This window comes from Planococcus citri, chromosome 3 (genome assembly GCF_950023065.1).
Source record: "Planococcus citri chromosome 3, ihPlaCitr1.1, whole genome shotgun sequence".
In the NCBI taxonomy this organism is placed as follows: Eukaryota; Metazoa; Arthropoda; class Insecta; order Hemiptera; family Pseudococcidae; genus Planococcus; species Planococcus citri.
In genome coordinates, this window is record NC_088679.1 from 60,085,605 (window position 1) to 60,101,782 (window position 16,178).

A 16,178-nucleotide genomic window follows, 5' to 3' on the forward strand; every position below is an offset into this window, starting at 1 on the left:
CTTCAAATTACTTATAATGAAAGGCAAAAGTTGATAGAACGAACGATTTTTTTTTTCAATTCCAAAAAATAATATACATGAACAACATAAGCCTATACAGGAAATTATTTTTCAAAAAAAAAAAAAAAAGATGAATTTAATGATCAGAATCTATCACGGAATTGATCTTTAAAAAGATTTTTAAAAATAATGTCTCGAAAGTAGGTAACACGAGTTCATATCATTAGGTTAAACTTCGCGTTATTATTGATTTTCCTCTCGAAAATATTTACAAAGACCTTGACATCAGATTGGCTGATAAAAATTCATAATGCTTCGACGAAACTCGTCAATTCGAGCGAATATACTACCTACCGACTTATACAGTACGATTGAATTAAATTGTAAGCATACTTCCCACTGAACAGTCCATTTGTTAAATATTAGCAGCATTTTGCTGACGTATTTACCTATCAACTTACTTATAGGAGTATTTTCAATTCAATTCAAATTAAAAATACCACGATACATTTGCCCACCTACTCATCGAATCACCGATGTTTAAATTATCGCGTAATTTATCGAGCTTTAATTACTTTTTTATGAGAGCTCGATGGCCGAAAAAAAATTAATAGGAACGTATTACGCTAAATGAACGATTGATTAATCACGCATCCGTGTAATTGAATCGTAAAAAGTGAAAAATAATACATTAAATCTGCAACTAACTGTACTTATAAACTTCATTAAAGTCGTCTATTAAGAAAAATAGTTGGAAATTGTAATCCTATTTTGTTTGTTCTCTTTTAAATGGAATTCTGTAAAAACATCAATCCAGCAGAATTTGACTATTACAAAAATTTGCAGTATTTTTTAGCATTTGACAATTTTAACACTTTTTAAAAATAGATATAACAATTCTAGGAATTTGATTAATTTTACAAAATTTGGTAATTTTGAAAGAACCAATAAATTACAACTGTTGAAAAATCTCGACAATCTGACAATTTTGAAAATTTTTGTCAATTTTGACAAAGTCAAACAATTAGGACTTCGACAATTTTGAAAACAGTTTAAAGAATCTAAAAATTTTGTGATCCATGAAAATTTTAAAATTTTGCAAAATTTCGCAATTTTTTGAACTTAATAATTTTGGAAAACCGATCAAGAAATTTCAAAAATTTCAAAAATATGGAAATTTGAGTAATTTTGGAAATTTTGGAACATTTTAATATTATTCTAGTAGATTGGCAATTCAAGAAAATTAAACAATTTTAGAAAATTTGCCATTTGGGAAACATGACAATTTTCAAAAATCCGACAAAAACACCCCCAGAAAAAAAATCTATGAATTCTGTAATATTATAAAAAAATCTGAAGAATTGAAAAATTTTGGAAAATTTTACAAGTTTGAGAACAAATCCAGCAAAAAATTTCAAAATTTAGAAAAAATTGATAAATTTGAAAAATTTTCAAAATTCTGGAAAATTTGACAATTTTGGAAAATGTTTGTTTTTGACAAATGTAACAATTTAGATTAAGTACCTAATTCAGAATTCCAAACAGCTCGACCATTTTCAAGCACTTGGCAATTTTTTAAACTATGATTTTTAAACTATAAAAATTCTCAATAGTTGAACAGTTTAAATAAAATTTCATAATTTTTTGGAATTAGACAAGTTTGGAAACCACAAAAATCTCGAAATTTTGGAAAATATTAATCAATTTTGACGAATTTAACAGATTTGAAACAGTAAACAATTTCTGAAATTTGACATTTTGGGGAAAATCAAAGAGTTTTGAGAACGATGGAAATTTCATAAAATTGAACAATTTTGTACAATCACAGAATTTTTAGCCAACGTTACTGAATCACAAATTTATGGAAAATTGACCAATCTTACAAAATATTTCATGGCACATGTGAAAAAAAGTTGATAATTTTCAAGAGTTCGAAAATTTTGGAAAATTCAATTCTTTTGGAGAATCTATTCTCAGATTTTGAAAATTCTGACATACCAAGTAAATATGTATGTACTTGACAATTTTTAAAAACTCAACGAATGAAAAATACTCGTACAACAATTCTGTAAAATGTGACAATTTTGAAAACTTTGAAGATTTAGAAAGTTGAATTATGAATAATTTTGTGGATTTCACAATTTTCAGCTTTAAAAGACTCGGCAATTTTTCATGAAAATTTTGAAAAATCAAATAATCCTTACACATTTATCAAATTTTGTGTTCAAGAAAATTTCAGAAAATCCAAGAATTCGAAAATTTTTGCAAAATATAAAATTTTTTGGAGAATCTGAAAATTTGGAGTAATTTCAAAATTCTGACGAAGATTAATTTTATGAAATTTTACCATTTTGAATGACATTAACGATTGAAATCTGGGGACAAAAACACGAAATTTTTGACAAATATGACGTTCTTTTATTCCCAGACATTCCAAAATTTTTGCCAATAAGACATTTTTTAAAAATTTGCGACTATTAATTTTTTTTGAAAATTTCACCTTATAGGAAACTTTTAAAATTCAATTAAGAAATTTTGTAACATCTCACAATTTTTAGAAACCTGACAATCTACGTATAAAAAGCTTGTCAATTTTATGCAACAATATTTCTAAAAATCTGAGATTTTGAAAATTCAGCAACTTCGAAATACTTAACAATAATTTCAAGAAGACAATTTTGGAAAATCTGATAATTTTCAGAACTTTTAAAATTCTTATCTCACAATTTTCAGGATTTTGACAACTTTTTTTTTCAAGTGACAATTTTGAAAAATTTTAAAATCGTTTTACAAATTTATTTGTTGCTCCATTATCAAGTTCTGGTTACGTTTTCATCACATTATTTCTCACATACCTAAATCGAATCATTTGCAATAATAAAATATACTCACATTTGATTCTGTATCTTGTATAACCATCAATATAGGACTATCTATTCGACTCATTTTACGATACATGGAATTGAGTGAGAATCCATGTTGCGACGTAGTAAACACCAAAGACCAAGAATATCCTGTAAAAACAGAAGAAAAAAATTGTAAAAAAATTAATCGAAAGTAATTGTATTTGTATTCATCTCAATGTACTTTTCTAGTTACCTACGTCTATCTTATTATGTACTCGAATTACCAAGAAGCCATCGCACAATAATTTTCCTCACCCTATCCTCTCTTCTTCTCTTCGCTTTCCGACTTTCGCCCTTCACATGCTAATAGTGCGGATAATCGCGATAACAATGCGAAAATAATAATAAAACAGGAAGAAAAGTATCCCCGTCGACGAGTAACATGCCACCGCAAGCAAACAAAGTATACAACAAATAATAACTACACACGTTGTGGAAGCTCACACTCGCGGCAAACGCAGAGGTCAAATTGACATTTATCTCTATACATATTCTTAAAAATTTTCTCAGTTATCACGACAGTGTATAATTCCTTTTTTTAAAAAATAAAAACATCCGCAGTCGTATAGCCTATTCGATTAACTGACATGAAAAAATCGTGATTTAAAGATGTTGGCGTAGGCTCGTTCCTCTTCATTCAACGGTAGGTACGAGTCGTAAGTAACAAAATGTATAGCGGTCTTTAGCCCAGGAAGCGAATTTACAGTGATGTAATAAAAATGAACGCTGCTTGGCGCTCGCGACGTCCGCCAAGGTCATTTTTTTCAATATTTTTCTCGCGCTGTGCGAGCTCATAAGCACAGATTTCGGAGACAGCCGAGCCGGCCCAGCCTCATACACGTACGAGTATCACGCAGTCACATGTAATTCTCTTGTTCGTTGTATCGATGGTCTAATGTATAGACAGCGTGTACATCAATTAAACGTAATAAAACCCGATAATTATCGAGACGATGCCGCCGCTACGTCATTAAATAGCGGACACGACCACACAAAACAACCAATCGCGAGATGCGAATAAATTAGCAGAGATACGTAAAACATACTACGACTTATAGGTTGCATCCCGGATGAGAAGGAAAACTATATGGGAAATGGGAAGCCTGTCGCATGTGAAGAAAGCGACCCCCCCCTCCAATCTAATTGCATGAAAAAATGATGATCCAATTGTTTGAACCAAGGAAGTTAATTTGAACAAATTTTATGGGTATGACCCTTTTTTGAAAAATCTGGAGGAATTTCCAAAATGTGACCAGAGACTCCAGAATGGTTTGAAACCATGTCAAAACGACTTAGCAAGTTGAAATTAGGATATAGAGTAAATTTTAGCATTCCAACTTCATTAGGTAAAAATTTCCACTTTCCAGAATCTGCTGGAGACTCCAGAACTGCTCAAAACTGTTTTCAATTGTCTTAGGAGACGTAGAATAAGCTACATATCAAATCTCAACTTAATTGTGTCAATCAGAAAATGTCGAGAATCCTAAAGAAATACAATGTCGATGACAAAGACCTGTTAATAATCAGAATCAAAACGCAAATATAGAAATTGAATCAGAGTATTTTGACTTTCTGAGAATACATGCAGCATGAAGGGAGGAGTGAGGCAGGGTTGTCACTCTCACCAAGACTCTTCAATATATGTGCAGAAGAGATCTTGAGGAGAGTGCAAATTGACAACATGCCACTGAAAATAATGGCAAAAGAATAAATTAGATACGTCATGCAGATGATAGAGTAATAATTATTGCTGAGACAGAAGCACAAATGCAGAAAATGATCAACCAAATAAACAGCGCACGGCCTGAATATAGAATGAAAATGAATGCAAGTAAAACCAAAGTTATAAAGTTCACACAGAATGATGATGAACAGTGGCAATCAAGACTAGATTACAAGAAATTGTCACCTTAAAGGTAACAGCGATAATGTCGAGAGAAAACCCACAATTTAACGCATCACTGATACGGTTCTGATATGCTCAGAACTGCTTCTTGAGTCCACATTGGACTTTGGTTAGTTTCATGCATCTTATGTGGTTTACATTTTGCTGCACTATGATGCAAATTTTCCATTTCAGGGCATTCCAGAGCCTTATTAGTGACGCACGAAGTCGAACTTTTTTCCTGGACATAATATTGCTGTTGCCTTTCACATTATGAAACAGAAAATGTGAACATATTCCTGTATTTAGGAGATCTAATAAACAACAATGGAAGATACATAGGTATCTTAAAGAAATCAAGACACAAATGAGCATGGCTAGAACTGCACTCAACAACTTACACAGAGTGCTTGAGAATCAATCCAAAAAAGGATCAATCATGTGCTGGTATGTATGGACAGTTCTAATGTACTATTCTTGCAAAACAGGGACTAAGAAGGCAGCCAGAGCTGTAGGTCCAAACCAATTTTGGGATTGAGTTCTGGTTTTGGCATCAAAATTTATTCATTTCAGGATTGGATTTGTTTTAGTTTTGTTCTTCTAAATTTTTATTTCGGTTTTGGGATTGGTTTCAGGGTTGAAAAAATTGTTTTGGTTCTAGGATGAATTGGTTCTGGGTCGGGATTTTCATTTCAGCCAATTTTAAGCCCAAACCGACTTAATGACCCTGTAAGTGGTCTATAAAATAGGAGGCTTTGACATAAGCAGGGCTTCCTACCCGACATTTTTTAGTACAGGTATCAGGTATGGGTATGGGTTGGGTACAGGCTGGGCTGCATACTGATCCCAAAATGGTACTGGTATTTCAGTATTCTATAGAATTTAGGTATTGGGGTATTGTTATTTTATTATTTTGTGGATTTATTTTTGGTATGCGGTATTGGTATTGTATACGTACTAATAAAATACTGAATTAAAAAGTGTGTTTTTAGGCCAAAATTAATGAAATTTTTCCAATCTTTTTTGGAAATTACACTTTTTTCTATTTAAACACCTCAATTTGGGAATTCAAGGTTCATCATTATCACTTACAAGGTTTTCAATATGAGTAACTTATTAGGGGCGGATTGTACTACTCTCGTTCAAATCTGAACTTAGTTTAACTCATTGTTTTTGACGAGTTAAACTGAGTTCAACTCTTGACTGTAGTTTAACTGTTTGTGGTACAAGTGGCCCTAGTTATTTTATTTATAATTTTATAATCAATCAAAAAATTCAAAATACCAATACAAAATTATACGCTTGGTAGCGTAGTGGGTTGAGCCACAGCTTTCTGAACAAGAGGTAGTGGGTTCAAATCCTGCTAGAGAAGCAGGCGTTAACATGTAATGTATATATTGTAGTGCATTTACCATCTATTACACGTTAAGCTCCGAGCACCAGAACAGCAGAGGCAACAGAAATGCACGCAATCTGTTGCCAGTATCAAAAAGCTGTAACTGGTTGAGCAACTATAGGTAGCGGTGATTATGGAATTCAGGGGTGTAAAAACCCGGCTAGTGATGAATGAGCTACTTTGTAGATAGCGTAGAAAGCAATGGGAAACTACTACGTGAAAGCTCAAAACAATGTCGATTCCCCAGAATAATTGCATTGGCAATAGGCATTCGCCTCACCCTGTTAGCGTACCACAAAAATGTGATTTCCAATGTCCTGTAGCCTGAGCAGCTTGTGCAGTTTGTCCAAATTTAGCTATTATTTGTAATGGTATTTTGGTATTGATATTGGTATGCAGCCCTGGGTATAGGTACTACTGGTATGGGTATGAGTATGGGTATGTGTATTGTGTATGGGTACAGGTATTCCATCCATTTTGAATTTTCTTCATTTTTTGCTATTTTGGACAAAATATTAGTGGAATACCCAAATCTAGTACCCAATCTGTAGGGTATTCGAGTTCAAAATAATTTTATAGGGTATGGGTACAGGTTGGAAACCTTGGACATAGGGAATCCGATGGTGTAATTAGTTCAATGTTTTAAATGCATATTTTGCTCAATTCATTGAGTAATTTCTATTATAATCTGAATGAATGATGATAAATAATGTAAAATGACAATTTATCTAAATCAAATCAGGGAAAAAATCAAAAATTGGAAATCCCAAAACCACAACGATTTTGTTTCAGTTCTGGGATTGTTTTGGGTTCAAAATTATACACCGGTTCTGGGATTTTTTCCGGTTTCAGGATCAAGAAAAATAAACATTTTGGTTTCAGGATAGGTTTTGGGATTGGATTTGAGTCAGGGATTTAATCAGTTCTGGTTTTGGGATCAGTTCGGACCCACAGCTCTGAAGGCAGCTGCAGAATGTGAGAAGCAAATTCCAGCTTTTGAAAGATAGTGTCACCAATGGCCACTAAGGATCTCATGGAAAGGCTTTGTTTCAATCAAAACAGTCTTAGCAAGAATAGGAGAAGAACAAGAAATCATAGTCAGAGAGAGAGAGAGTAGAAGAAGAATAACAAAAATTCAGCTAAATATGAAATACACCTACAGTAGACTCCTGATTATCTGACTAAAAAGATGCATCCGACATCTTCCAATTAACCAGCCAAAAAAAGTAGGATAATGTTTTATTATCCGACTAATGCTGAATTTTTCATCAAATTGATGTCATAATTGAGGAATGTCAACACTTTTCATAAGTTTCTGCCAATTTTTATTAAAAAGTTACCTATAATTTCACTTTTTGGGAAATTTTGATTTTCCCCCCATTTTTTACACAAATTTGATTTTCAAAAATTAACCAAAAATCGAAAAAAAGTTGACTGGTGATGTACATATTTTTGTATGATCTTTCGATTCAACTTTGGTCCGGTTTTTAAAAAAATTTCTGCCAATTGGGTACTTCCATCTGGGATAATCACAATTACAAACAAATGAAAAAAAATCCGTCATCACCGTACCTTTTCAATAACTCGCACATTATTCAGTCAACGATCGGCCAAAGTCATTGGAATAGTGTCAAGATCGGCCAATTTAACCAACGCTGATATCAAGTAAAAAATTAACAACAACAATATCGTCATATTGACTGACACACACATCTAGATTCTAGATCCACAACGTAGCCCAATTTATTATTTATACGATTGGTTTATTGAAAACAAAGGAATCTCGCGCTGTCTTCATTGGCTCGAAGCTTTACGTTTATTTATTTTTCAATTTAATTCCATCTCTGACGTCATTCTAACATCTCTCTCATACTATCACAGTTGCAATAAATAAGCTCTCAATTTCTCAATAGAATTAAACCGAGTTAATTAACCTCTCGAGAGACGCAGCACTACCATACCTTGCAAGTGCATTAGATTACGAGTACACTACACGCAGCAGGTACGAGTATATCGCTGTAATAAAAATACCTACTGTACGATGAAAATTTCGCCAAGTTCCTCTCTCCTTCTCTCTTTCTCTTTATCAATTGACAGACCACAATATACACACTTGTACTCGTACTTCCCTCGTTTCACCTATAATACGAATAGTATCAAAACAAACCACTTAAAAAGCAATAAAATTAGGGCGATTAAATTGTTTAGACTGGTTTTCACACATCTCGGCAGCAAAGAACAAATATTATTATCATTGCTACACATACCTGCAGCTAGGTAATTTTTCAACCAACCAGTTTCTCAAGTCGCACCCATTTATCTCGAGTGTATCACTGCATATTATGTACCTTTGTCTCATACCGATACATACAATAACAAGCTAATTGTAGTTTCCCTACGTGCAGTAAAACCAAAGGTATGTACACTCTGTACACTCATGTACTTGAAAACCCTCTTGTAAGATTTCACACACGAATACACGTTCGATATGAATGACCCCAGTCATAAATTTGTCACCTCGATAAAGCTTTCGTACGACACTATCGCGTCGAATTTTATTAATATTTCCGTTTTACTTTTCGAGTGTAGCTTTATCAGCGATTGGAAAATTATTTGTTGGAAGAAAATTGCGAAATTCAAAGCTCCTGGCATCCCAACACTTCAACGTCGTAGGAAATTCAAGGTATAAATTTTAAAAAATCAGATCATGATTTTATAGAAAATAAAACGATGGACTCGCAATTCTCTACAACTTTCGTTTAAAAATTCATTAGCTATAATTAGATCAGAATTTCATCCCCCTTCAGTCTTATCTTCCAAAATTGTACACCTTGCAAACAACTTTCGACAAAATACAACTCAATGGCTTCTTGTTAATACAACACACTTATTTCGTGATAATTCGAAACACCAAAAAATGAAAAACACTCTTCGTAATTATACTTACGTAGTCGTCTACGTACTTATGTATTAATATTAAAACCTTTCAAGTACTAACCTTCGGCTCTGGCTGGTAAATGCCTACATAATTGTTTGCGATGTTCTTCGGTGAGTATTTCAGTGGCACCGTTCAAATCGGGTAAAAACAATTCGAAATCTAGCGAGTTGGTGCTGGTGGCATACAATGCGCGTCTAAGTTCATCACTCATAGACAATACCTGTAAATAAAAAATACAAAAAACATTAAAATCGTGTCCAAAATTCGTACACTAGGAAATTATTCTACTCTACGGGTCAATTATATACGTATAAATTTACTCTACGATATCTCAAATACATATCAAGCCAACACTTCAACATTATTCAACTTTATCGACGACGTGCATATTAAAAAATAGATACACCTCTATAATGAAAAATCCTCTAAAAAAAATCTAAGTACATAATTACGTGCGCTACCCGTGTACAATATTGAAAAATTAGCCATTAATGTATCATTATTATAAAACGTACTAACATTAAAACAAGTACTCGCGACAAAATACCAAAAAAATAGGTACCTATATATTGTCAACTACCATATTTTTCTAATCAGTACATTGTCAAATGTGTATGAAACTACAACCGATAAATATTTGTATACTTATAAAGTCAACAGTGGCAAAAAAAGTTTCAAATGTAGCATAAATATCGATCGTGTACTGTGATTACAAACCAAAAATACCACTTTATCAAGTGTGTGTGCTGAGGTGAGGTGAAAGGTGCGAAGCGAATGGTTTCATTGAAAAGAAATTATTTATGAGGATCAGTCTCAAAAACCAAGATTTTGACTTCCTCATTATCGCATTTTTCAAAATTTTAGGGCCAACTTCCCATGTCATTTTTTTTTGATAGCTTAAATTCTACAAGAATTATCAAAAGGGTTAAAATATCGCAAGAAAATCAAAGATTTACTTTTTTGGGCATTTTTGAAAAATTATAGCTCAATATTTATTTCGTTTTTAGAGACTAACAATGAGCCGGGAAATTGACTCAATTTTGGGCTCAAAATTATTCAAAAAGGCTCAAAAAAGTTAAAATGGAGATTTATGGTTTTCTACAGAAATTTCAACTCATTTTGATAGGTTGCATGACACTTTTTCAAAAATCCCAAAAATCATTACTCAAGCTTCGGATCAAAATTTTTTAAAAATTGTTCGAAAAATATTTTTGCCGAAATTTCTGAATTTCTCGTAAAATTTCAATACATTTTGATAGGTCGCATGACACTTTTTCCAAAAATCAAAAAATCATGACCCAATTGTGGGCACAAATTTTCTTAAAAATTCCCAAAAAACATTTTCGTCAAAATATTTGCATTTTTTGCGAAATTTCAATTCATTTTGATAGGTCACATGACACTACTTCAAAAATCCCAAAAATCATGACCCAATTTTGGGTACAGAATTTTTCAAAATGACCAAAAAACATTTTCTTCAAAATATTTAAATTTTTCGTGAAGTTTTAAGCCATTTTGATAGGTCACATGACACTTTTTCAAAAATTCCAAAAATCATGACCCAATATTGAGCTCAAAATCCTTCAAAAATGCTCAAAAAATATTTTTATTGTAATATTTGAATTCTCCGCGAAATTTCAACTCATTTTGACAGGTCACAAGACACTTTCAAAAATCCAAAAATCGTTACCAATTTTGGACTCAAAATCCTTCCAAAATACTCAAAAACATTTTTGTTGAAATATTTGAAATTTTTGCGAAATTTCAACTGATTTTGACAAGTTACATTACACTTTTTCAAAAATCCCAATTTCGGACTCCACATTTTTCAAAAATGCTCAAAAAACATTATTTTTTATTGAAATATTTGAATTCTCCGCGAAATTTCAACTCATTTTGACAGGTCACATGACACTTTTTCAAAATTCCCAAAAATCATGACCCAATTTGGGCTCAAAATTCTTCAAAAATGCTTTAAAAAAATTTCGTCAAAATATTTGAATTATTTGAAAAACTTCAACTCACTTTGACAGACCACATGACTTTCAAAAATACCAAAAATCATGACCCAATTTTGGGCTCAAAATTCTCCAAAAATGCTCAAAAAAAATTTCGTCAAAATATTTGAATTTTTTGCGAAACTCTAACTCACTTTGACAGACACATGACACTTTTTCAAAAATACCAAAATTCATAACCCAATTTTGGTCTCAAAATCCTTCAAAAATGCTCAAAAAAATGACAGCAGTTCATTTTTACCAAAAATTGGTGAAGAAGGTACGACTTCAAAATTCGACTGCATCTTTTTGTGCAAGCCATCTTTTGCGAAAATTTGGCTCAATTGACATGGAATGGATTTTTTGCTCTCCTGACATGATAACGGCTTCGAAGCCATTTTCAGCTGAATTTATTCAGCGTTGGAGGCTCCAGAACCTCTGAAATTCGCGAAAAATGGATTCGACAGATCTATACTGTAAACTAGTACTCGAAATTCTAGCTTTTTAACTCAATCATTCCTCAATTCCAGAAATTTTACGTTTTCATCAATTCTAAAAATATTTTTGTCATCCTTAAAAATTCATTAAAAATCAAGAAACGAAAACCACTACTCTCTAAATTTGAAACAGTCAATTTCACTGCTTAGCAGTCACGACATTTTGCCTTTTTAAAGCAGTAGTTTTTTTTTACTGCAAAACAGTGAAAAATTACTGAACTGGTCAGTAAAAAATCATTTTGACTGACCAATTCAGTAATTTTTCACTGTTTTGCAGTAAAAAAACTACTGCTTTAAAAAGGCAAAATGTCGTGACTGCCAAGCAGTGAAATTTGACTGCTTTAAATTTAGAGAGTAGAATTTTCAAAATCCAAGGCACAGACATACTCATCGAGAACGCCACAAATCGTTCCACTAATCCATACCATATACGAGCATTACATGACGTATACAGACAAATACTTGGAAAAATCCAATCCAGCTCCAGCTGAGATCAGATCACCTGTCATCGCAACTTGGACTTGGACGACCACCGAAACGTACGATATGCGACACAAATCCTCAAACTATTTCCGTTCGACATTCAGAATTCACGGTAAGAGGCAACAACGGTAGCTAGCCAATCTCAACGGGTACACAGATAATCATTACCGAAGACCTTGTTCCGTATAAAAAGGTAGGTATGCTATTTTCTATGTCGACCATACACACGCGTCTTTAACAAAGTCACACCATACATAATACGTACATCTATTACCTATACGATTACACAAAACTATATAATTTTTAATATAAATCGTCACCTAAAACTAAACTATACGACGCCTATCAATTATTATTCGTAAGTACTACAGACACTCAATTCAGGAAACCTACATCGTTGCATCCTTTCGGAAAAATTCCTACTTCCTTTATGAAATTTTTCCATTATAAGTAAAATTGAAACTTTCCTTCTACCGGAATTTGCAAATACATTATAAGTACGAGTATCTTACGAAGAGAGAAGTCTTTTTTTTTTTTTGAATGCGAAAAATTGTATATAAGAGTATAGTACACAGAATGTAAATTATCCGCCAAGGGAAAATAAACGATCTGAAGGCGTCCACCGCCGTCTCAACGTAACAATTACCGCTCTCGTATGTATATTAATTTCATATTACCAGCGTAATTTTTTTTCCTTCTTTTTTCACTTGTGTATAAAAACGTTTCCTTGACCTAACTATGAAATGCATTTGTCAACGGATGTATACCACGATACTTAAACAGCATACACGATGTATGTATACTCTTCGAGAATACAACAACGTATGTATTTATTCGCGCGACAAATACTTGTTAGCTCGTACGTACGAAACATTATAATAAAAGTATACTTAATTAACACGAAACGTATTTAAGAAACCGGTATAATTCATGAACATTCGTACGTTCGACATTTTATGCGATAATTCCGCTCTGTATCTTTTTGTAAGTGTGACTGAAATGTAAAAATTTTCCCAAAAAACAGGTCTTTCAAGAACAGAAAAGAAAACTTTCGAAGCATCTGATAAAAAAGTCACAATCCCTCTTTCTCAAAATTTAACCAAGAAATAGTCTCTAAAATTTGAAATTGGTCAATATTTTTAAACCATTTTATATTCTACCCAAAAAAGCTCGCAATTTGAATGTTGACATTTTTTTTGTTCAAAATTTTGAGCCAAAAAAAACTCTGCAAAAGTTATAAAAACGTATCAACTTGTTTTCGTAATATTTAAAATTCCATCAACCCCTCCAATAAAATCTCTCAATTTTCTCAAAATTTTGGAGAAAGTTACCCATCATTTTTTTCAAACTTTAAAAAGCATTTACCTACTCTCTTTTATATTCTAAAAATCTCAAGAGTTTCGAATGTTCAATTTTTTTTGAAAATTATTTCCAAATATCCTCAAAAATCAACTTCTTATTTGGAAATATTCATAATCCAACATTTCTTCCTTCTACAAAAAAACACCTTCACTTGAATGTTGGAAAAATTTCAAATTGGTCAATATTCAACACTTTCTTCTTCAATCAAAAAAATTCATGAAAGATTCCAACTGCAAAAATTGTAAGCAAGATATTTTGAGAAAATTATGCAACATTAACTTTTTGCTCAATACTCAATAATTTTCTCTTTCTCCCCCTTTCCTTCTTGCACTGAAAAATCTTACGATTTCAATGCTTGCATTTTGCTCAAAATTTCAAACAAAATTATTTCTAGGATTTTTTTTTAAAGACTTGATTTTTTCAAAATATTCAACATCTTTTCCATCCCTAAAACCCCTTTTATAATGTTTTAAATCCAGAAAATATTGAGAAAATATTCCAAAAAATTTTCAAATTACGTACTTGTCAATATTCAATATTCAACCTTCTCTACTAATGAGCTCAAAATTGAAGATTTTTGCGTTTTTCCAAAATTTTAAACACGATATCACGTATTAAACATCTTCAAAAAAGCCATCAATTTTTGCTTCAATATTCAACACTTCCCTTCTCCCTCTCACTTCAATTTTTGCCTTTTTTCAAAATTTCAAAAAATAAATTTTTTCGAAAAATTCTTCAGAAAAGGACTTAATAAATACGAATATGAATTTGAATCGAAAAAATTTGTTCACGGTAAAAATATTCACATTAAATCCATTCTAAAAATATTTTTTTCAAATTCATAAGTTCACAATTCTGAATAGGGAGAGCTGATGCTGTCAAAAAATCTGAAATTTCAACATCTCTTTCAGATTACTTTACACATTGATTTTATTGCAAAATTCCATCCTTTCATTTCAAAAATGGAATTTAAACTTACCTACTATAAAAATAGAAGGAGGGAGAGAAGGGAGAGAAAACTAGAACTCCTTTCTCATTTCTGGGGAAATTTTCTAAGAAATTCAACAAAAAGAGAAAACACAAAGTGAACGCAAAAATTTTTAAATAAAAAATGACAAGTTAGGTATATAGTTTTTTAGAATAGTTCTCTCTTCTTTCAAAAGTTGCGAATTAAAATTCACCAAGTTTTTTTTTTATAAAGATGAACTTCTAAGGGACGAGTGAAGCCAGACCACAGAGGTGGTGGTGGCAGGTAAGGGTAGAACAGGGGGAAAATGCTACCGTGAAGGATTCGATAGAAAATCATTTAACAAAAAGTTATTAAGCATGATTCACGTGCACAGATAAAATATATGTATATTTTTTTTTTTTTGGAAAAAACATGTGAAAATTGAAATGAAGACTGAAACAGGGACGAAAGTACGAAAAAATCATCGAAAGTAAACATCATTTATTTGTAATTTCCTAACCTCCAAACCTCACCCTACCTAAATTAACACGATGACTAAACACCAACCAAGTACAGTAATTGAAAAAACCCCCAACAAATAGCCATCACTTGTACCAATCTCGAAATACTTTTCATTCAACGTGCAATACACCTTAATGAAAAGAATGTACACAATCATATACGTCGGTCGTCGTTTCCCGTGCTAAAATACTCTATCGCGAATCATCGTTAATTACCAGTTCAAACGACAAAAGGTACTAAAAATACAACCACGCGAATTTCAATTCACTCAGGCAGGCAGGTCTTCCACTTAGTGCATCGTATTCGTATACAATATATAATTAACACTCGGCTAACCATTACCATCGACCTGTTAATCGACCTCTTGCAAAATATTTTCCAAAAAAACAACAACATCAAAATAGGAACCGTTAACCTCGCCAAATTAAGAAATTAAAATTTCAGCGTTGGTATTTTTTTTTTTCTTTTTTACGTATGTACTTGTCTGGAATATCTATACCTATGGGAACACCCATGGCTGGTTAATTCACTCGTATATAAGTCGCAAATGAATCACTTTATGTGGTAAATTACTGACAATGAACGTTGGAACGTTCCTGCCAGACGAGTTAAACTGGATGATACTTGAGCACCACGATGATGATGATGACGCATTTAGAGAGACAGAGACCTATACCTTAAGAGTGTTATTTTGTCCAATACCTACGCAAATACTCTAACTCGCACGATTACGATTAGTTGTGTAGGCCTATATACTCTTGAAAATATTCGTATTCGATTGATTTTATCTGTACGTACGTTAAAAGCATGTTATCTAGAGAACACTTGTTTTTTTTTTCATCTTCATCTTGTATTGCAAAATGTAAAAAAAATATTAAAATGACTCGATTTATATAGGCGAGAATCTCCGCACAAATTATGGTAATTTCTTTCGCACATTCTGTAGCATGGCAGAAACCTTGGCTTAAATGTTTTCCTATTAGTGCGATGATGATGATTATACCTCTTGGGTACCCGGTATTGGAACGCACGTGTAAGAGGGAAATCCTCCAAATACCGTTACACAATCATCGAATGTGTATTTCTGGGTTCGATTGAGATCGATACTCAACTTGTTTAAAATATGCCCAATTAAATCGTTTGAAAATCAACGAGATTACTATAAAATTGCTTTAAAAGAGGATAGATGGGCGAAAAGGGATTAAATTGCAATTTTTTTTACATTTCTTTGCTTTGACAGAGA

The 16,178-nt window shown here is 32.3% G+C and overlaps 1 protein-coding gene across 15 annotated transcripts in view; it reads right to left on the reverse strand.

The window, feature by feature from the left end:
• The window catches only part of mtd (mustard), a 443,203-nt gene that overhangs the window by 14,943 nt on the left and 412,082 nt on the right, over positions 1-16,178 (reverse strand). For all 15 annotated transcript variants that reach the window (XM_065358692.1, XM_065358688.1, XM_065358686.1 and 12 more), the window contains 2 exons: positions 9,186-9,345; positions 2,893-3,014 (listed from right to left, as the gene is read on the reverse strand). In XM_065358692.1, the coding sequence (XP_065214764.1) occupies positions 2,893-3,014; positions 9,186-9,345 (282 nt within the window). The remainder of the gene's footprint in view (positions 1-2,892; positions 3,015-9,185; positions 9,346-16,178) is intronic.